General features: G+C 38.9%; 1 protein-coding gene across 1 annotated transcript in view; it reads right to left on the bottom strand.

Annotated features, from left to right (window-relative positions):
• Positions 1 to 22,217, bottom strand: part of LOC127637191 (alpha-N-acetylneuraminide alpha-2,8-sialyltransferase-like) — a 55,542-nt gene that overhangs the window by 24,027 nt on the left and 9,298 nt on the right. Inside the window, exon 2 of the mRNA XM_052118137.1 lies at positions 9,385 to 9,529. Within this exon, the coding sequence (XP_051974097.1) occupies positions 9,385 to 9,529 (145 nt within the window). The remainder of the gene's footprint in view (positions 1 to 9,384; positions 9,530 to 22,217) is intronic.

Raw genomic sequence — 22,217 nt, 5'->3', positions numbered from 1 at the left:
TATTTTACTACATAACTCAGACTTATCATTAAGGCACATGGTTTTTCCTACCACTGCTATGCAGATGATATGCAACTCTTCCTGCTGTTCTCTAAGATCTCTGCCTAGATGAAGGAATGTCCCCTTCAGCTCAACCTTGCCAAAACAGGACTCCCTGATCCCAGCCAACTGTCTGTAGATCACAACCTCTCTATTCATCTTTGTTCAACTACACTTGCACCAACCAGGACAGCCCAGAACCTGGTGGTGCTGAATGACCAGCTTAACTTCAATACCAACACCTCATCAACTGGTCAGTCTTGCAGGTTTGCTTCACAACATCAGGGAAATCAGACCTTTCCTGTCTGAATATGCTACATGGCTCCTGATCCAATCTCTGGTAATTTCAAGGCTGGATTACTGTAATGCCATTTTGGCCAGTCTCCCAGTAAGCATGATTATCTGGTCTTCAGTCAGCCAAAGAGGGTTCACATCACCCCGTTCTTGATTTCACTCCACTGGGTGCCAGTAGTTGCCCACATCAAATTCACTTCAGAACAGCTAATGGAACAGCTCCCTCTTCAATTCACTCCTCCAGGTCTATGTCTCAACTCGCTCTCTTCGGTCAATGAATGAGCGGTGCCTGGTGGTCCTTTCGCAAAGAGGCACAAAGGCCACTTCACGATCATTTACTCTCGCTAGTCCTCTGTTTGGAATGAGCTTCTTAACTCCACACGATATGCTGATAACATATGTGTTTTCAGCTGTTTCTTGAATGCTGATATGTTCCACAAGCACATAACCAATTAAAACGAAGTGCTCTTTTTAACAAAACTTTTTCTCTTTCTTCTGCGCTAGCATCTTTACTGTGAAAACTTGGCAGTGCAATACTGAAGATATTGTTGACTTTTGTATGAAAAGTTGCTTGTTTTGTTCATTTGTAGGTCGCTTCACATAAAAGTGTTTAAATGTCTTAATGTAAATGTTTTTGGAAGATCTAGTTGGGAAGAGAAAAAAAGGACATTCTAGAGTTGAAATGCTGCCTCTAACAGCTCAAACCACACAAATTGTGAATTTGGTAAAGAATTTTGTAAAGAAGATATTTACTACCGTAAACTTTGGTTTCAAAAAGGACGTTTCTTGCTTACAAGGGCAATTTCACTTTATTCCTTTAAATCAGCATAAAGATAGGTACAGTTAACTTATAGCCAGCTGGTTGGGTACCCTTTCCTTTCACAACAAATCCTCTTTCTCTTGGTTTAGACCATTGTCAATTGGGTGGGTACCATTTTCTTTCACAACAAATCCTTTTACCCTTGGTTTATGGACTGTTGGGAACTTATAGCATTGTTGATTTTTTTTTTTTTTTTTTTTACATTACTATTTAGCAAAAAGTGGTGTGCCACATATCAATAGTGGAAGAATCACTATAGAGTCAAATATCTGACAATTTACATATTCACTCAGAGAAATCATTCGACATGTTTCGGAAGTTACTGTACAATGTGTCTATTGGCGCTTTTCCATTACCAGTACCAGCTCGCCTCGGCTTGCCTCGACTCGGCTCGCTTTTCGCTCCGTTTTCCATTGCAGACAGTACCGCCACAAATAATACCCGGTCGTCAATGCGACACCGCAGGAAACTGCCGTGACGTAATCTTATACGCGACACACATCCGCTACCCACACACACAGGACAATGGAGGAAATCGAGTGTATGCTGTTTTTGATCCTCGGGATGTGGCTGTTTCTCACAGCAAGAAGACAAACGTTGTTTCATGAGAGGCTGAGGGCAGCAAAACGAAACACTGCTGAAAAAAAACAGGAGAGTTTGGGAATTACTACAGAATTCAGACTACGAGACGAATCCGGTTGTTCACAGCCGACGCAAGAGGCTAAGTTATGCTAACATAGCTAACGTTTGCATATGTGTAAATACTATACTATATGCAAAGTATTTAATCAACTTTATAGCTACCAGTATTACGTACTAAAATGTGCATGGTTTATGTGTTTCAGATCTGTTTAGCTTTGCAAAGTCGCCGCGGCAGACCGTCTGTTTGGGCTTTCAACCGAGCTACCGATTCACTGACACTGGACGGCTGACAGTAGAACAGCAGATCTACAACAAGAAAATATGTCGAGCACGGGTAGTGGTTGAAAACGCTTTTGGTAGACTGAAGGGAAGGTGGCGTTGCCTCATGAAAAGAAATGACTGTGATGTTACAATTGTGAAATCTATGATTCTTACTTGCTGTGCTTTGCATAACCTTTGTGAGAGTCACGGAGAGGACTATGACAATGACTGGGATGCACCTGCAGCAGCAGAGCCTGTGGTGGCAGTGGCACAGGGTGTTGAGGAGGAGGGCAGAGATGTACGAGAGGGTCTGATGCGTTATTTTAATTGCTAAATAAATACATTATCATTAAATATGTTGTCTCTGCTGTTTTTCATTAAAGGTTATCACAGCATACAATCTGAAAATACTTGTTCAAACCCTTGTAAAAAAGCAAACCATCAAAAAAAGACACTGTTTGTAATAAGTTTCAAAAAGGTTTTATTTAAACACGCATACAAACAGAAAAAAATATAATATTAATATAAATTCACACATCCAACTATATACATATGTTACATGTAGTGCAAACATTTAATTAAAATAAACGAAGGGGTTTCAGTCCAGGGACGGTGGAACAGCATCCCGCCGGTTCAGTGCCTGGACAAGCTGGCTCAGGGTTCCCAGAAAGGCCTGGTTGAAGGACGACATTGCAGCAATCTCCTCTCTCCTAAAAGCCGCTTCGAGTTCTCGGGCATGTGCTGCATCATTGAGTGCCATCTGTAAATGGCGCTCCCGCTGTGCCATAATAATAGTTTTGTAGGCTATATCTGTGCAAACTATTTAAAAATGGCGGAGTTATTCTGGATACTCCATCTGGCGCGCGCAATGATGACGCAGTGAATAGTGACGATTCTCTCTGACCAATCAGCAGTCGGCATTGTTTTTACGTCACATTTTAGTATCGCCTCAGCCCGCTCAGAACCTCGCTGGAGGTGGTACGAAAAAAAGTACCCGAAAGCAGGTACAGGTACAACTTTTACACAGTGGAAAACCAAACAAAGTCGAGTCGAGTTGAGCCGAGGCGAACTGGTACTGTGTAGTGGAAAAGCGCCATATGTCAGAGCACTTTTATGATTTAGAGAATCGAGCACGTAGATGTAATTTGCAACTTGTTTGCACGAGGACACAGAAGGAACTGATCAGGTGGCTACCAGAGTACCTGCAAATTACAACAAAAGCAGTTTGGATCAAACTATATCGTGGTCCTTGGCACCAAAATCAGTACCCAAACAATGTCCCAGGCCTGTCATCATGAAGTTCCATAACTTCATGAACAAGCAGCGCGTGTTGACTGCAGCTCGTTGAATTGGCAAAAAATCTGTTCCTTTAACGATTATTATTCCCCGATTAATCTCCCAACAATTTAAAAAATAGATGCTCTTAACGGTACAATAAATACACAAGAAATTATTAGTGTTATTTTTGATCTAAAAAATGTAAAGTCGCCAGAACTGGATGGGTTTTTCTGTTTCAAGATTTGCCGGTTGATCCGTTGCTTAATATGTTACATTATTCTTTTGTATTTAAAGAACTAACTTTGACCCTTAACGAAGCTTACATTTCTCTTATACTAAAAAAAGGTAAAAGCCCTGATTTGTGTTGTTCTTATAGACCAATTGTTTTAACGAATGTTGATCAGAAATGGCTTTCCAAAATTCCCCAAATCCTGCCTACTATTATTGGAGTTGATCAAACAGGATTAATACAGGGAAGAAATTCTTCAAATAATATTAGATGCCTGCTGAATTCAGGCTTATAAACAAAAATCAATAGATTATTTTAGTGCTCTCTTTGGACGCAGGGAAGACGTTTAACCACACTGAATGGTCCTATATTTTTATGGTTTGGAGAAATTTGGCCTTGGTGACAATTTTGTTCAGTGGTTTAGAGTGTTATACACAGATTCATGCTCTGCAGTTCAAATGGGTTTAGATCAGATTATTTTCCTATGTACAGAGGCACCAGACAAGGTTGTCCCTTGTCACATTCCTATTCGCGTTTGCTATATAGCCACTAGCTTAAGCGGTTAGATTGACAATGTCTATTTCAGGTTTACAGTTGGGACATATACGTTATAAAATTACGCTCTATGCTGATGACGTATTAGTGTTTTAACCAATCCTGAGAAGTCGGTTCTAGCTCTTACTGAGTTGATTACTTGTTTCAGTACATTTTCTGGATACAAAATTAATTAACCTAGCTAAATCAGAAGCTATGTCCATGGGTACTTGTAAAGGGGTATAAGGGAAAGGAGGAGGCGAGAACCGGCTTGGCAACATAAATAATAGTTTAATAACAAACTGAACCAAAAGCATGCAAACACAAACACACAGAGTAGCTGCCTGTAATTATCTCTCTCGTCTCGACTGTCGCCAAAGGCCGCCTTTATCCCTCTACACTCCTGGGGAGCCCCTGGCATGACGTACAACCCCCCCCCCCCAATCGGACTGAGCTTGTTGTCTCAATGCTGTGTGTTTCAGGGAAGACATCCTCCTCCCTCATGTGGCACCCTATCTGCAGGCTCATCCTGACCCTCCAGCATGACAATGCCACTAGCCATACTGCTCGTTCTGTGCTTGATTTCCTGCAAGCCAGGAAAGTCAGTGTTCTGCTGTGGCCAGCAAAGAGCCCAGATCTAAATCCCATTGAGCACGTCTGGGACTTGTTGGATCGGAGGGTGAGGGCTAGGGCCTTTCCCCCAGAAATGTCTGAGAACTTACAAGTACCTTGGTGGAAGAGTGGGGTAACATCTCAGAGCAAGAACTAGCAAATCTGGTCCAGTCCATGAGGAGGAGATGCACTGCAGTACTTAATGCACGTTATTCCATTATTCCGACATGTTAGTTACATGTCTGTGAAACTTGTTCAGTTTATGTCTTAGTTGTTGAATCTTTGATCATACAAATATTTACACATGTTCAGCTTGCTGAAAGAAAAGCAGTTGAAAGTGAGGAGGATGTTTCTTTTTTTGCTGAGTTTATAAGGGTCAATGATGTGAGGCACATTTTTGTTTGTCCGTGTCTAATAAATTATTCAAAAATTACAAATTCAATTCACACAAAACAATTACTTCAATACACATCTTCTATGATGGACATGCTTTCAATTACAGAGTTCAAAGTCACTTTAAATTTTTTCTGGGGCTTTAAGTAAAAAATGGCATGTGGTGCAACCGTCTAGAGACAGTAAAAAAAAATTCAAAGACTCATTAAAGCTGGAATTCTTCAAAAAAATAAATGTTGGCATGAATTGTGCTGAATTAACTTTTATTATTTCTTTAAAAAAATGTAATATGATTAATATATTAAGATATATTAGTCAAGTTCTCACTTGAGATACATGTCTGATTGTGTTAGGAATCATATCTCTTCTATTTGGCTTGATACTGAATCTTTTTTTTCATTAAAAGATTGTCTTTTTGTTAAGAGTTTCAAATGTATAAGAGAGATATATGACAACCCTTTTATAGTTAATACCCTGAAAGCATGAAGATCAGTTTTTTTTGTCTTGAAGGAAGATCTTAATTATTTTCCTTCTTAACTCCTGTACTAACTCTTGATTTTGCACCGGGGATTTCTGACGATGGTTTTAAATGCAGCAGAGGTTGCATTTTTAGGTTCAGGTTAGGATGCTTATTCTTAGATAAAAGGTTGATGTCATTTGAGGAATTAGTAAAAAAAATTGCCCAAACTTTCTCTCCAATTTATTTCAAATAATACAACCCTTAATAAGCACCTTCTATTAAGAAATTGTTGTTTATGGGGAGTTTATGGTTCTATGTGTTTAATATAATCTGTCAATACACAGAGGGAAAAAACTATATAGGAAGAAGAGATTTCAACTAGTATTTATCATGAGACATGGGAGGAAATTTGGTCCCATGCTAAAAATAATATCCTTTTGCACTCGTAAAAGAGCAATACAATATAAAATTATCCATAGGTGGCATATTTCCCCCAGCCCCAGGCATTTTTAAACCCTCTATTTCACCTTGTCCTTAAAAAGTATAACTGAAATAGGCACTTTAACACACAGTATATGGTCATGTAGTAAATTGCAGAGGTATTGGTCTTTGGCACAGAGTGATATGGAATGTTTTGACAAGATTTTTTATAATTTAAATTTGACCCCGTGTTGTTGCTGTTGGGTGTCCCAAGCAGACACATTAAAACATCTGCCAGTAGGAAATTATAATATATTAACCTTTGGTGCCTGATTTTTTTTTTTTTTTTTTTATCTTGAATTGGATCAGTGATAAAGACTCTTTGATTAAAGGGAGGCATAAGGTTAATCTTGAATTGATTCCTCTGCAATGCCTTTTATAATACATTTAAAAACAGATCAATTTGATTAAGTACAGACCCCCTATTTGGACAATTTAGAGCCCGATCTCGACCCCATTATACTACTAAGGTTTGTAATCTTACACCCACTTGGATATTTATGTGTATTTTCATTTCTTCATAGCTTTGTATTATAGTATAATTTATTTTTGTTTCTGACTCTGTAAACATACCTGTCTGCAACATTTGTGTTCCGATTGTGTGAAATTGAAAAGCTCAATAAATATAAATGTAAAAAAGAAAAAAGAAAATAAAGTTAGTAGTGGGGTGAAACAGTGGCAATGATAAAAACTTGGCTTGGACTGTATGAAATTGCTTTTTTATTAAATTTAATTGAAAAATAACTTTATCATGATATATACCATGATATAAAATTGATTGTCTTGACCACCTATCTATGCATAGGGCCCTATTTTAAGATCACAGCGCTTTGTGCAAAGTGCAGCGCTATGTTATGCATCATACGGGCAAAGTCAGTGGGAATGGCCATTTTCGTGTATGCGCCAAGTCGAGGTGCAAATGGGTTGGCCAAATGGCGTGCGATAATAGGCTTAATGATAAGTGCTCTCACGATAATTAGATAAGACGCAGCGCACAGAAGTTGTGTGTGGCGCGGTCTCACAAATAGAGCCCCTGGTCTTTAATTATTAATAGGCATTAATTTTCATGATAAATATTGACACTTAAACATGCAACTTATTTTGCATTGTAAAGACAGGTATACGGAGCCAAATTATGGACTAATATATTTTTTATCAGAATTATATATATATGTATATTTATTTATTTATTTTAGGGCTGTCAATCGATTACAATTTTTAATCAAATAAATTACATGGTGTCCCGATTAATTAATCGCGATTAAATCGCATATACAAATATTTGCTGAGAAAGCCCCTCATATAACAATAATTCAATACATAATGATGAAATAATTATACATAGTTATCTTTTAAATATAAAAAAAATTATAGATAGATAATTAAAATGCATTACATTCTTGTGGCAGAAGAGTTAATCATTGATAAAACAATATAAAAGTGGCTTTAGAATACAATGTATTGTTTATTACCACATTATTGATCATAAGACAATCATTGGCATACAGTTCACGGCAATCCATTTCACAAGTGAATTTGTCAATCAGTTGGAGATTTAATATGAGGGCTTGTTTAAGGACCAATCAATGTACACCTGCGTCAGATATTTTATTTTATTCTTTTAGAAACAAGCCAGGGGTATACATAGTGCACAATACTACAGATATCTTTTACAATAATGCCAAGACATTATATTCATTACATAGTGCAATGGTTTTCAATGCTTTGGAGTTGGAGGTACAAAGAGTATTTAAATAATATATAAAAAAAAAAATCTCCAAATTACTACAGCGTGGGCACATTCCCAAAAAAGATGAGGGGCAGATTTATCTACAGCATTACAGAAGGAGCAAAGTGGATCTATTTCAGGGAGCATGTTTCTTAAATAAAGATTGACTGGGTAAAAACGGTGTAACAGTTTAAAGGACACCTCCTTAACCGGTAATTAAATATTTGTGAGGTAAAGACCATACGATAGGGTGACCACCTGGCTATTGCTCTGTTGCAGGTCAGCAGACCTGATTTTGCGGGACACGAGGGAGAGATAACTTACTATTATTGTACTAGGTGAATAAATATAGATTTTATATTAGATGTATTTTTGCAGTGATGTTAAATGTTAATGACGGCGCTGTGAACGTCACTCAGTTTGGCATAAGGTCTACGATACAAACTAATTTTAACAGCACAGACCTACTCAATGTAAATATAATGAAGTGAAAATAATAATCTAATCGTTAAAAAGCACATTTCCAAATAAATCACATCAATTCCAGTATTAAAGACTAGAAAGATGAAATGCGTTCTTACCGGATTTAGTGCATCTTGAATAAAAAAAATTTTGTCTGATCTGGCTGCTTCGAGTAGGGCCTACTCGTTCATTATGACTGTAGAACTCCTGGCAGGTGTAGGTGTTCACTTTCACCAGGAGTTCACTTTTGATGAGGTCCACAGACGCTCAGTTCCTTGTCTCTGTCCATGCAGCGGTCATCAGTGAAAACACCCTCTCCATGAATGTGTTGGTGACAGGAATGCTCAAAGCCAAAGATATCAGAGCTGTCATGTTTGGGGCACTGAAATGCTTCAGCAGAGCTGTCTGTGAAACTTCGGTGGCATACCCTGCACTCTCCTTTTTTAGGGTCACCTGTAACTGGTTTTAACCATGTATATATTTTCTCCAATTCTTTATTATACAAACAAAGACACTTTTTTCCTCGGGAGCTCCGGATAGACCCATTTTTCTGTTGCAGTTTTTTTCCCCCCAGTGTTTTCCCGCACTGGCAAGAAAAAAAGGCTGCACCGCGCATTTTCAGTATTTTCTTATTAACTTTTTTTTTATAGTGATTTTGTAATTAAAGGACGCTGAAATAAAATGATGCCGAAATAATAAAGATACAAAATTATACAGACAAAATTGAAATGTGGGACACTGCTTATGACTTGCGGGACAAAGCTTCCAATTTCGGGACTGTCCCGCAAAATGACAGCTGGTCACCCTACCATACGGCCTGCGTCAGACATGCTTGTGTCGCATCTCGGGTGTGTTGCGTCATAAAAATAAAATGTTTAGGTCACTGTGTCAAGTTAAATATAGTTTAATACTCAATCTTTAAACACATATTGAGATCCCTTATTTCACATTTGAACCCTTAGTACCGTATATCTGTGTTGTTTTCTTCACTGTATAAACTGTGTGTTGCTCACACAGCTAAAATCTCACTTACTGCCCTCTGGAGTATACAGGTGGTACTACAAGCATGCGATTAAAATGCGTAAATCATTCCTGAAGTCATTTGTTTGTTATGTTCCTTCCACATCTTAGGCTTCAATAAAGGACAATACCTGAACAAAGAATGAGTAGGTCTCATTGTTAACTGTGTGGTAATGGTAGAGCTCCCCGTCATACCACAGGACTTTGCCAATTGGGGAGTTCTCCTTTGTCACGGCAAACATCCTTTTTGGGTCACAGCATTCTGTGAGTAACTTCCTGCAAAACAGGAGAACAGAAAATTTTAAGATTATGACATAAGCACAGGAGTAGAATAGACAACGAGCTAATGAAAAGTTTGAGGCTCTAACATATATTGGACCGGATTTAAAGATTGTTGACCAACCAAGGGCCAATTTTCTGCAAGTCAAAGCTTGTCCTGCTTTAGGGGTTGATATGTATCACTTTTAGTTACTTTGTCTTTTAATTATGATGTTGAGTTTGAGGACTACATGTAAAGAAATCTGATAATGCATAAGAGGCTTTAAAATATGTGGCACATTTTGAGTTATGAAATTGATTTGTCTGGCCATCGGGTGGGTTTGAAAACTGACTGGCCAATGAAATAAGTGCTTTTGGTCACATATCCCAAGCCCTGCAGCTACAATTTCCAGCGTGTTGGTGGCTTGAAAATAATGACTGGAACGTCGATTGATGTCAAACATCCAAATTGTGGAGTTGGGGTAGATCGATCAACCCTGACCTCAGCGAGAAGAGAACATGCTATATACAAGAAAAATACAAGATATTAAGAAGAATGCTTACTTTTTAACCTTCTTTGCTCATTAAATAGAACAAAAATGAATACTGAAGAGACATCACCTGACACTTGAAAAGAAGCTGTAGAACAAGATTGAAAAGCACTTTGTAATTATTTTGGATTCATTGCATATTGCAACACTCGCTTTGAACGTAGATGATAAATACACTGCAAATGAACCACACGTCATAACTAAACATAAGACATAAGACAACTTTGTTTTTAATCAGAGCACTGGCGATAGTGCAGAACACTGTGCAGAGCTTTACTGTGCTTGCGTCGAAATGCAGATCTCTAACAGTGTAAACCTGCAGTGAGTGACAGCAATCATTGTAATGCTCTGAGTGGTGGTGGCGTAGTGGCTAAAGCACAGGTTCTAACCCCACGGCCACCACCATTGTGTCCTTGAGCAAGGCACTTTACTCCAGGTTGTTCCGGGGGAATTGTCCCTTTAATAATTGCACTGTGAGTCGCTTTGGATAAAAGCATCTAACAAATGCGTAAATGTAAATTGTAATGGGAGAGTTTTAATTTCCAAAGTGCCACCACTGTGGCCAAAAATGATCTAACAATGATATTACATGAACAAGATCAAAATTATATAACGATGATCTTACATGAACAAGATCACCATTGAAGATCTAATGGGATGAATGGTCCCCTGTCTAGCCACTAAAGGGCTTACTGAATGCAATAACTTGGTTGATTTAAATCGGCAGTTAATAAGTTTGAATACTGAATATGCCATATTATTTACTGTACGTGGACTAATAATTTAAGCAGTAATTTAGCAATAATTTAATTTATTCTATACCATATATATCTCCATTTAAAATCATTTTTATATGCCTTACCTTAACAAACATTATTACAATATAAAATACAATATAATGCTTAAAAGGAACTGTAGTGCAGCTCGTATCCACCATTGAAATCAGCTACTCTAAAGAACCACACGGTTGCTATGCGACATCACAGTAATTTAATATTTTAATCAACATGAATAAATCACGATTACAATATCAAGGGCAATAATCAAAAATTATGATTTTTGCTAGAATCGTGCAGCCCTACTAGAAACTAAGAATTTCATAAAATATTGATGTATCGATTATTATTTGAGGCATCGATATATTAAAATTAGCCGACATTCAAATTAGAAGCCCAATTTGCATGCTTTCCAATACACTCAGTTGGCCTATTTAACAGTCTGGTGTAATAGTGTTGGGAGACCACAAGAGGGCGATATACATTTTACTGAAGTGCACACGAACACACACACACACACACACACACACACACACACACACACACACACCAAGTTGAAGCGGCACAGGAGATGGTAGTCCAAATTTACAAAACTTTGGTATTTTTTTAATAAATTAGGGACAATGAGTTTTTTAGGTTAGTGAAACTGGTGCAACTGTGCAAACTGAACGATTAGAAATGGCGATGTTTATTATGCAATTTCTCTGTATGTAGCCTTGAATAGGTCTTTCATTCAAGCTGACAAACCAAAAAAATACATACTTGTAACTGAAAATACATTGTGTAGGGTATACAAAAGATACATACAGTTGAACTCAGAAGTTTACATACACTTAGGTTGAAGTCATTAAAACAAATTTAACCACTCCACAGATTTAATAAGAGCAAACTATAGTTCTGGGAAGTCGTTTAGGATAGTTTAAGTAATTTTTCCAACAATTGTTTACAGACACACTGTTTTACTTTTAATTGACTATCACAATTCCAGTGGGTGAGAAGTTTACATTCACAAAGTTGACTATGCCTTGAAGCAGCTTGGAAAATTCCAGAAAATGATGTCAAGCCTTTAAGCGATTAGCCAATTAGCTTCGGATAGCCTAATTGGAGTCAACTGGAGGTGTACCGGTGGATGTATTTTAAGGCCTACCTTCAAACTCAGCCATGGGAAAATCAAAAGAAATCAGACAAGACCTCAGAAAAAAAAATTGTGGACCTCCACAAGTCTAGTTCATCCTTGGACGCAATTTCCAAATGCCTGAAGGTACCAAGTTCATCTGTACAAACAATTGTACGCAAGTATAAACACCATAAGATCAAGCAGCCATCATACCGCTCAGGAAGGAGGGGCATTCTGTCTCCTAGAGATGAACATAATTTGGTGTGAAGTGAAAATCAATCCCAGAACAAAAGCAAAGGACCTTGTGAAAATGTTGGAGGAAACAGGTAGATAATAATCTATATCAAAGTGAAACGAGACCTATATCGACATAACCTGAAAGGCTGCTCAGCAAGGAAGAAACCACTGCTCCAAAACTGCCATAAAAAGCCAGGCTACAGTTTGCAAGTGCACATGGGGACAAAGATCTTAAACTGAAAAAGTGTGTGCGAGCAAAGAGGCCTACAAACCTGACCCATTTACACCAGATTGGTCTGGAGGAATGGGCCAAAATTCCAGCAACTTATTGTGAGAAGCTTGTGGAAGGCTACTATTTGACCCAAGTTAAACAATATAAAGGCAATGCTACTAAATACTAACAAATTGTATGTAAACTTCTGAGCCACTGGGAATGTGATAAAACCTGAAATAAGTAATTCTCTCTACTATTATTCTGACATTTCACATTCTTCACAAAAAAATTGTGATCCCAACTGACCTAAGACAGGGAATGTTTTCTACGATTAAATGTCAGGAATTGTGAAAAACTGAGTTTAAATGTATTTGGCTAAGGTGCATTTAAACGTCAAGGCATTATTTAGTAGCATTGCCTTTCAATTGTTTAACTTGGGTCAAACATTTTGCGTAGCCTTCCACAAGCTTCTCACAATAAGTTGCTGGCATTTTGGCCCATTCCTCCAGACAGAACTGGTGTAACTGAATCAGATTTGTAGGCCTCCTTGCATGCACACACTTTTTCAGTTCTGCCCAAAAATTTCAGATTGAGGTCAGGGCTTTGTGATGGCCACTCTAATACCTTGACTTTGTTGTCATTAAGCCATTTTGCCACAACTTGGAGGTATGCTTGGGGTTGTTGTCCATTTGGAAGACCCATTTGCGACCGAGCTTTAACTTCCTGGTTGATGTCTTGAGATGTTGCTTCACTATATCCACATCAATTTCCTTCCTCATGATGCCATCTATTTTGCGAACTATACCAGTCCCTCCTATAGTAAAGTATCCTCACAACATGATGCTGCCTCCACCATGCTTCATGGTTGGGATGGTGTTCTTCAGCTTGCAAGCCTCACCCTTTTTCCTCCAAACATGACCAAAAAGTTACATTTTTGTTTCATCAAACCAAAGGAAATTTCTCCAAAAAGTAAGATCTTTCTCCCCATGTGCACTTGCAAACTGTAGTCTGGCTTTTTTATGGTGGTTTTGGAGCATTGGCTTCTTCCTTGCAGAGTAGCCTTTCAGGTTATGTAGATATAGGACTCCTTTTACTGTGGATATAGATACTTGTCTACCTGTTTCCTCCAGCATTTTCACAAGGTCCTTTGCTGTTGTTCAGGCATTGATTTTCACACCAAACTATGCTCATTTTAGGAGACTGAATGAGCCTCCTTCTTGAACAATACGATGGCTGCGTGGTCTTATGGGGTTTATACTTACGTACTATTGTTTGTACAGATGAGCGTGGTACCCTCAGGAGTTTGGAAATTGCTCCCAAGGATGAACCAGACATGTGGAGTTCCACAATTCTTTTTCTGAGGTCTTGGCTGATTTCTATATTTTCCCATTATGTCAAACAAATTTTAAAATACATCCACAGGTACACCTCCTATCAGAATCTAATTGGCTAATTGGCTACAGGCTTGACATAATCTTCTGGAAATTTCTAAGCTGCTTAAAAGCACAGTTAACTTCTGGTAAATTATGACCCTCTGGAATTGTGATATTGTCAATTAAAAGTGAAGCAATCTACCTGTAAACAAATGTTGGAAAAATTACTTGTGTCATACACAAAGTAGATGTCCTAAATAGTGGCGATTTTAGGGGGTGGCCTGTGGTGGCCTGTGCCACCCCTGAAATCTCATTGACACCCTGTAGCCACCCCAGAACTGATTGGTAGTTCAACATGTTCATCAACACAAGAATGAAGAACCAAGAGAAACACCTGTCAATCAAAGATGACATCAGCCACACTGACCTAGGGTCAGTTTTATATTTCTGACCATTATAGTAGTGGTGGGACTGAAGCTGTGTGAGCTGATCTTTGATCAGTGGGGAGGGGTAGGCCGCGGGAGGCCAGGCTGATGCCGCAGGTCACGGGTAACGGGTGCCAGGTCTGGAGTATAACGGTCGGTCAGAAGCACAAAGCTGACACAAATAAGTCAAGTGGTTTTTATTGTCGTTTCAACCATATACAGTTAGTACAGTACACAGCAAAACGAGACAACGTTCCTCCAGGACCATGGTGCTACAGAAAAACAACAAAGGACCAACATAGGACCACATGAGACTACACAACGAAATAAAATACCTATATAAACTACCTATATATACCTATATAAAGTGCACGTGCAAACATGTGCAAAAAGTACAGGACAGTACAACAAATTACTGACAATGAACAGGACAATAGACAGTGCAGCGCCGACCAGTACTCAGTAGTGCAAAAAGATGACAGTTTCTAAAATGTAAACATAACATACTATGAGATAATGTTCTATGCACATAGCAGTTATTGAGGTAGCAGACAGTTATAAAGTGACAATAATTAAAGTGCAACTCAGGACACGTGTGTGTCAAACCAGTCTCTGAGTATTGAGGAGTCTGATGGCTTGGGGAAGAAGCTGTTACACAGTCTGGCCGTGAGGGCCCGAATGCTTCGGTACCTCTTGCCAGACGGGAGGAGGGTAAAGAGTTTGTGTGAGGGGTGTGTGGGGTCGTCCACAATGCTGGTTGCTTTGCAGATACAGTGTTTTTTGTAAATGTCTTTGATGGAGGGAAGAGAGACCCCAATGATCTTCTCAGCTGTCCTCACTATCCTCTGCAGGGCTTTGCGGTCCGAAACGGTGCAAGTCCCAAACCAGGTAGTGATGCAGCTGCTCAGGATGCTCTCAATAGTCCCTCTATAGAATGTAGTGAGGATGGGGGATGGGAGATGTGCTTTCCTCAGCCTTCGAAGAAAGTAGAGACGCTGCTGGGCTTTCTTGGTGATAGAGCTGGTGTTGAGGGACCAAGTGAGGTTCTCCGCCAAGTGAACACCAAGGAATTTGGTGCTTTTGACGATCTCCACAGAGGAGCCGTCGATGTTCAGCGGAGTGTGTTCACCTTGTGCTCTCCTAAAGTCAACAACCATCTCTTTTGTTTTGTCGACATTCAGGGACAGGTTGTTGGCTGTACACCAGTTCGTCAGCCGCTGCACCTCCTCTCTGTATGCTGACTCGTTGTTCTTGCTGATGAGACCCACCACAGTCGTGTCATCGGCGAACTTGATGATGTGATTCGAGCTGTGCATTGCTGCACAGTCGTGAGTCAGCAGAGTGAACAGCAGTGGACTGAGCACACAGCCCTGGGGGGCCCCAGTGCTCAGTGTGGTGGTGGTGGTGGAGATGCTGTTCCCGATCCGGACTGACTGAGGTCTCCCAGTCAGGAAGTCCAGGATCCAGTTGCAGAGGGAGGTGTCCAGGCCCAGCAGGTTCAGCTTTCCAATCAGGTGCTGGGGAATTATTGTGTTGAATGCTGAGCTGAAATCTATGAACAGCATTCGAACGTATGAGTCCTTATTGTCTAGGTGGGTGAGGGCCAGATGGAGGGTTGTGGTGATGGCATCGTCCGTTGAACGGTTTGAACGATACGCAAACTGCAGTGGCTCTAGTGAGGGGGGCAGCTGGGTCTTAATCTGCCTCATGACGAGCCTCTCGAAGCACTTCATGATGATGGGTGTAAGTGCGACGGAACGGTAGTCGTTGAGGCAGGACACTGAAGACTTCTTTGGCATGGGGATGATGGTGGTGGCCTTGAAGCACGTTGGAACAACGGCGCTGCTCAGAGAGCAGCGAACATCTGCTAGCTGGTCTGCACATCCTCTGAGCACTCTGCCAGGAATGTTGTCTGGTCCAGCAGCCTTCCGTGGGTTGACTCTACGTAGAGTTTTCCTCACATCTGCCGTGGTAAGACAGAGCACCTGGTCGTTGGGAGGAGGGGTGGACTTCCTCGCCATCACGTTGTTCTGCACTTCAAACCGAGCGTAGAAGTCGTTCAGCGCATCTGGAAGGGAGGCATCTTTGTCACAGGCAACTGATGTTGTCCTGTAGTTGGTGATGGCCTGGATGCCCTGCCACATGCGCCGCGTGTCACCGCTGTCCTGGAAGTGACTGTGGATTCTCTGGGCGTGTCGCGCTTTGCCTCTCTGATTGCCCGTGACAGTTTGGCCCTAGCTGTTCTTAGGGCTGCCTTATCGCCTGCTCTGAAGGCGGAGTCTCGGGACCTCAGCAGCGTGCGCACCTCCGCAGTCATCCACGGCTTCTGGTTGGAGCGTGTGGTGATGGTCTTGGAGAAAGTGACATCATCAATGCACTTGCTGATGTAGCTGGTCACTGATGCTGTGTATTCCTCCAAGTTGGTAGAATCGCCATATGTTGCAGCCTCCCTGAACATGTGCCAGTCAGTACACTCAAAACTGCGTCTAACTCCAACTTCCAACGAGTTGACGATGTCGATTTGGGGTCAAAAAGAAAGCTGTTAATTGATTGTTATGTTCATCTAATCTAACATTTAATTCATGCCAAATTTCCATCCGAACGTGAAAACATTAATTTAGCATGTTAACAGAAGCTAGGTTAAAAAGTAAGCTAGACCCTACACCACATTCAGCATGTTATCTTGATATTGTCATGAAATATGAAATGCCATGTTTTCTGATTTAATGACAGAGGCGTGTAAAGCCTTTTACAGATATTTATTTTCAATAGCTAAAGAGATATATATATATATATATATATATATATATATATATATATATATATATATATACATACACACACACACACACACACACACACACACACACACACACACATAGTATATGGCTAACCTGTGTGTGAAATGAAAGGGAGGGAAGGGTGCTGTGACTATACTTTAAGTCTTTACATGAGTTATTTATTTATGAGCTCTGTGTATTATTGGTCAATCAGACCAATAAAATCTTCAAAGTTTTATAACTTATTTGACATTTTAAATATGCAGAGGCAGGGCAAATTGCACTTAAATGCCACAAATGATTTGACAAACAATTTTATTTGGTAATATTAAAAGTACTTGAAGCTATCAGAACATAAAAAATGTTCTGCTGGATAGTGCAGTTATAGCTAATAAATGAATGAATAATTAATTGAATTGCATTTCCCCCTGGATAACAGCTATGAAGAGAACCAAAGATATTCAAATGTTTTTTTCTTTAGAAAGAGTCAGAACCAGCCGCAGTGATCAGACAGCACGGTAGGTCATGTTTAGATATTCAATGTGACTTCTGGATGAACATATATGAATTTGCCATGTACATTTACATTCAAGTTGTCACTCAGGTAGTTAATTATAGTTTTAACATAAATCATCACACACACAAATATAAATCCTAGCTCCCTCCACCGGCAATGCAGAGAGAGAGAGAGAGAGAGAGAGAGAGAGAGAGAGAGAGAGAGAGAGAGTGAGAGTGAGTGAGAGTGAGTGTGTGTACAAAGCAAAAGACAGAGAAAAGCCTCCAACAGCTTCAACTTCAGTTGACGCCACATTCACAACAGAAAGTTGTGGGAGATGAGTGTGATCCAGGAGTGTCTGGAGCACCACCTGCCTCACCTCACAATAGTATGTCAAATTCAGTTGCTTCCTTTTCTGAGTCCCATGAATATTTACTTGTTTTTTGTGCTCATATTTGATTTAATTTAAAAAGGGTTATCCACTTTTGCTCAGTGTATGATATTAATTTGCTAATTCAGAGCAAACCCACACTTTAGCATACACAATATTAATATCTCAATACAGAAAAAGATACAGGAAGAAAAGTCACATCGATGTGTCCATGAGCAAACTATGAATGTGTTGGTTATTATTTTTATCACTTCAAGTTATAAATCTAGTGGGGAAAGTGATTCTAATGACATTACAAGAGGTGATGTTGACACCATTGATGAAGAGGCTCTTCAGGCTATAAAAGCACATGCTTCCCCACACAGACCTCACGGTATGTTTTGACATTTAATCTTTCAGTCTAAACAACATTATTATTATTATTATTATTATTATTATTAGCATTAGTATTAATTATAAGATTAATTAACTATATAGGCAATTTGGTGAAAATTATACTGGAATTTTGTTCTTTTGACTGGATTGATTTGTTTTAATTTAACCAAAAGGCGGCGCCTCAATCAGTCATCACCTGAACTTTTGACATGTATCTTTTTATGATTATACAGCATACCCGATGTTATACGCAGATTAATTATCTACAATGAGAATAGCTCTTAAAAATGTGTAACTGACATTCCCTAAACAATTACTGATTTAAAAATGGATGTTATGTTAAAATAACCAGAGATTCCCAGAAACTGTAATAGGTTGAAATAGAATAGGGATCGAAAACTGTCAAATGTCAAAACAACAGTCTCACATTGAATACAAACAATTCAGTGAATGCTAACGAGTTTTAGAATTCACTTATTATACACGTGTAGATGTTGAAGCAAAGCAATGCAATATTTACACATTTTGATCATGAGCCATTTATAAAGTTTCTCCCGGTATCGCCACCCCACACTTAGTCTGTGCCCCATCTTGGCCACCCCAGTAAAAATGTCCTGGATACGCCACTGGTCCTAAACGAATAGCCAAAAGTGTACGTAAACTTCTGAAACAATTTCATACAAAAGGTGTACACTAGTCTTTAAAGACAAAGAACAACTGGCTCTAACAAGGATAGAAAGAGATGTGGAAGGCACAGATGCACAACTAAACAAGAGGAAAAATACATCAGAGTCTCTGGTTTGAGAAATAGACACCTCACGGGTCACTGAATTCTATCCGCTCAACACCAGTTTCATATACAACAGTAAAGAGAAGACTCAGGGGTGCAGGTGAAACCGGTCCTGCTCGACTCGCTCGAACGGGATTCGAACCAACGCCGATGTGGGAGACATGTGCGCTAACAAGGAGGCTAAAGGCGATAGCCCCTAGCGCTGACCTCGATATTGCCCATTGTGTTTACATGCGTGTATTTTTATTTAAGAATGAATGTCACCAACATTTTAGCCAGTCGCTCTGGTTCTGTCCTCTGTGTCTGAGGCAGGGTTCCACACACACACACAGATCATATGGGTGTTTTTCCTTAGGATAGCATAATTTCAGCCAGAAAGTTTGGAAGAATAAGTCCAAATGGACTTGTTTTCAAAGTCGCATTCCAGAGCTCCGGTGTGGGAACATTTTGGCTTTAAGCCGAATAAAAGAGGAGAGGCCATTAACATAACATAAAATAACAAACTGGTATGTCAAATATGTTTAAAAACAGTGGCAAAAAAATGTGGCAATACAACTAACTAGGGCTGGGTGACACATTGAATTCCCACAATACAATCCTGTTGATGCTGGCGATATAAAATTCAACAATATTGTGAAGATCGCGATGATTTTAATTAAACTTTTATTTGGCCATCAAGTTTCATAGAGTGATCAGTACACAAATTCCACGATCCTTGAGGGCTGTAAAATTTATAAAAAAAACCATCAAAATGGAGATATAATCATAAGTGATTATTTAACAGTCAGGCTTCGAATAAAGACAGATAAATATGACGAAGCGTGGGGGCTCGTGTTTGTAGTGCAGTTCACGTGCATTGAGAAATTCTGCAGGTTCAAGCATTCATGCAATTCCAAACATTAGTAATTTCTTAAAATTCTTCACAAAATCTAAATCAAATATGTAATCTTTAAATAAAATACAAACTTAACATTTAAAATGGTATTGATTTAATTTTGTTAACAATTACACAAATCTATGTAAATCTTATGTGTTTTTATTTGTTTGTTTGCTTTTGTGTAATGGGCTCTACTTCTAACATTTAAGCATGACTTAGCTTATAGTTTATTTGGTGCACAGAAGAATAGCGTACTGCCCCATAGCCTGCATATCCCTAGAATCACTTTGTACATGTTTATCATTCTGGTTGTGTTATATACCAAAAAATTGTTTGGCGTATTTATAAGATTTAAGCATTTCAAATTCAGAAAAGCTCCATCAAATTCGGTTTTTTAATCTTTAATTAAATTGAGTAATATTTTAATAAAACTTATATCATTACATTTATTTTTATACGGTTTATTAAAGACAGAGCAATTCAATTTTATGGGAAGTTTCTAATGAAATTGAAATGTGTAAATCGTAATTGTTTTTGAGTGTTCAGTATAAGATATTATGAGTTTGAACACATAAACAGTAGCCTAATAGGAATGTATGGAAATTGTGATGACACCTTTAATATATTAAAGACAAAATATGCAAGTTGCTATGTCGATTTGGACTCCGTGAGTGATGAGAAAATATTATTGTACATTAGTTTTAATCTTTGAAATAGTGTGTTTTATTTGCTGCACAAATAAGTAGTATTTATTGCACATATTGAAGCATATATATAAATATATACGTTTTATTAAATTACCCTTTTATTGTCATTAAATACCATCACGGTAGATTTATTTGTCCTCCTGTTATGTTCGGGTGATTTTCACTAAAAACAGTGTAAACAACATATTTTTTATATTGTTTGTCAATTTTTTTGTCTACACATTTTACAGTTATGTCAGACTCGGGGGTAATAATGATGGTTTTCAATGCAGCTGTTTTTTCTAGAGTGAACATTTTCATTGGTCTTTTGCTTATACACACATATCTCCCCCATAAATGGTCTGCACTTATATAGAGCCTTTTTAACCTTAACGGTATTCAAAGCGCTTTACACTGTGACTCATCCACCCATTCACACACACATCGCAGCAGGGCTGCCATGCAAGGTGCTAGCCTGCCATTGGGAGCAACTTGGGGTTCAGTGTCTTGCCCAAGGACACTTCGGCATGTGGAGTCGTGTGGGCCGTGATTCAAACCACCAACCCTGCGATTAGTGGCCGACCTGCTCTACCACCTGAGCCACAGCCGCCCCCACAAACACAGCAATTCCGAAAGGAAAATAATAGTTTAGTCTGAGGAGAGTGTATATAACCTTTTGTAATCTCTCACACACACAAACACACACACACACACACACAGCTGGAATGGGTGGGGCTAAAGTGTATAAATAATGCTTTACTGTCTGCCCTGTTAATATTGTACTCTTCAGCAGCCTCTGTTTGAATCTTTGATGGCAAGTTCAAGTGGTTTTGTCATTTATCTCCAGTGTGGCAGGTGAGAAAACTAAACAGTGTCACCTGAACCACAGAGCTGAAACAAACATATGACATATCTTACAAGACCAACTCTTGGCATAAATAATATACATCATTACCAAAAGACACGGGAAAACAGTACAATGAAATAACAATAGAACTCTTCACAGAAAAAACAATAAATATAGACAATTTACAGAGCTAAACATAGGTGACATGCAGTGGTGGTCATACAAAAATCAGAACCAATATGACTGACAGCGTAAATACCGGATTTCAGCCTGCATAATCTGCGTATCGAGAGCTGTGGAACTGCAACTCTGTACATATGGTAAATGGGTCATTCCTACAATTCCGTGACATTCTGGCTTTGAAACTTTTGAAAAATAAAACCTACTTTTACAAGTTTCTTCATAATGTACACCTCCAATTTGTGTGATGTCATTTTCAAACATATTTCTTCAATGAAAGGTCATAGTATCATGACATAACAGGCTGTGCAATAAATCAAGAGACACACAAAAAAACCTCCACTATCAGTGTTAAAATTACGAATTTTCCACAAATGAATGAATGTTAGTGAGAAACCGTAACACTAAACTCTTAACTGTAAGGGTAGGTGAAACAGAAATCCAATGATTTAGCATTTACTTTTGCCTAAGATGTTTGATGTGCAGACAAAAGGATTTAAATTATTTAAAATGTAACTTAAGCCCACAGAAGAGTGTAACATTATAAAAAGTCTTAATTCTTGTTAACAAGCCTATCAAAATTGTAATCGG

Source organism: Xyrauchen texanus, chromosome 45 (genome assembly GCF_025860055.1).
Source record: "Xyrauchen texanus isolate HMW12.3.18 chromosome 45, RBS_HiC_50CHRs, whole genome shotgun sequence".
Taxonomy (NCBI): Eukaryota; Metazoa; Chordata; class Actinopteri; order Cypriniformes; family Catostomidae; genus Xyrauchen; species Xyrauchen texanus.
The sequence above is the reverse complement of the archived record's forward strand: the minus strand, read 5'-3'. Positions and strand labels throughout refer to the sequence as shown.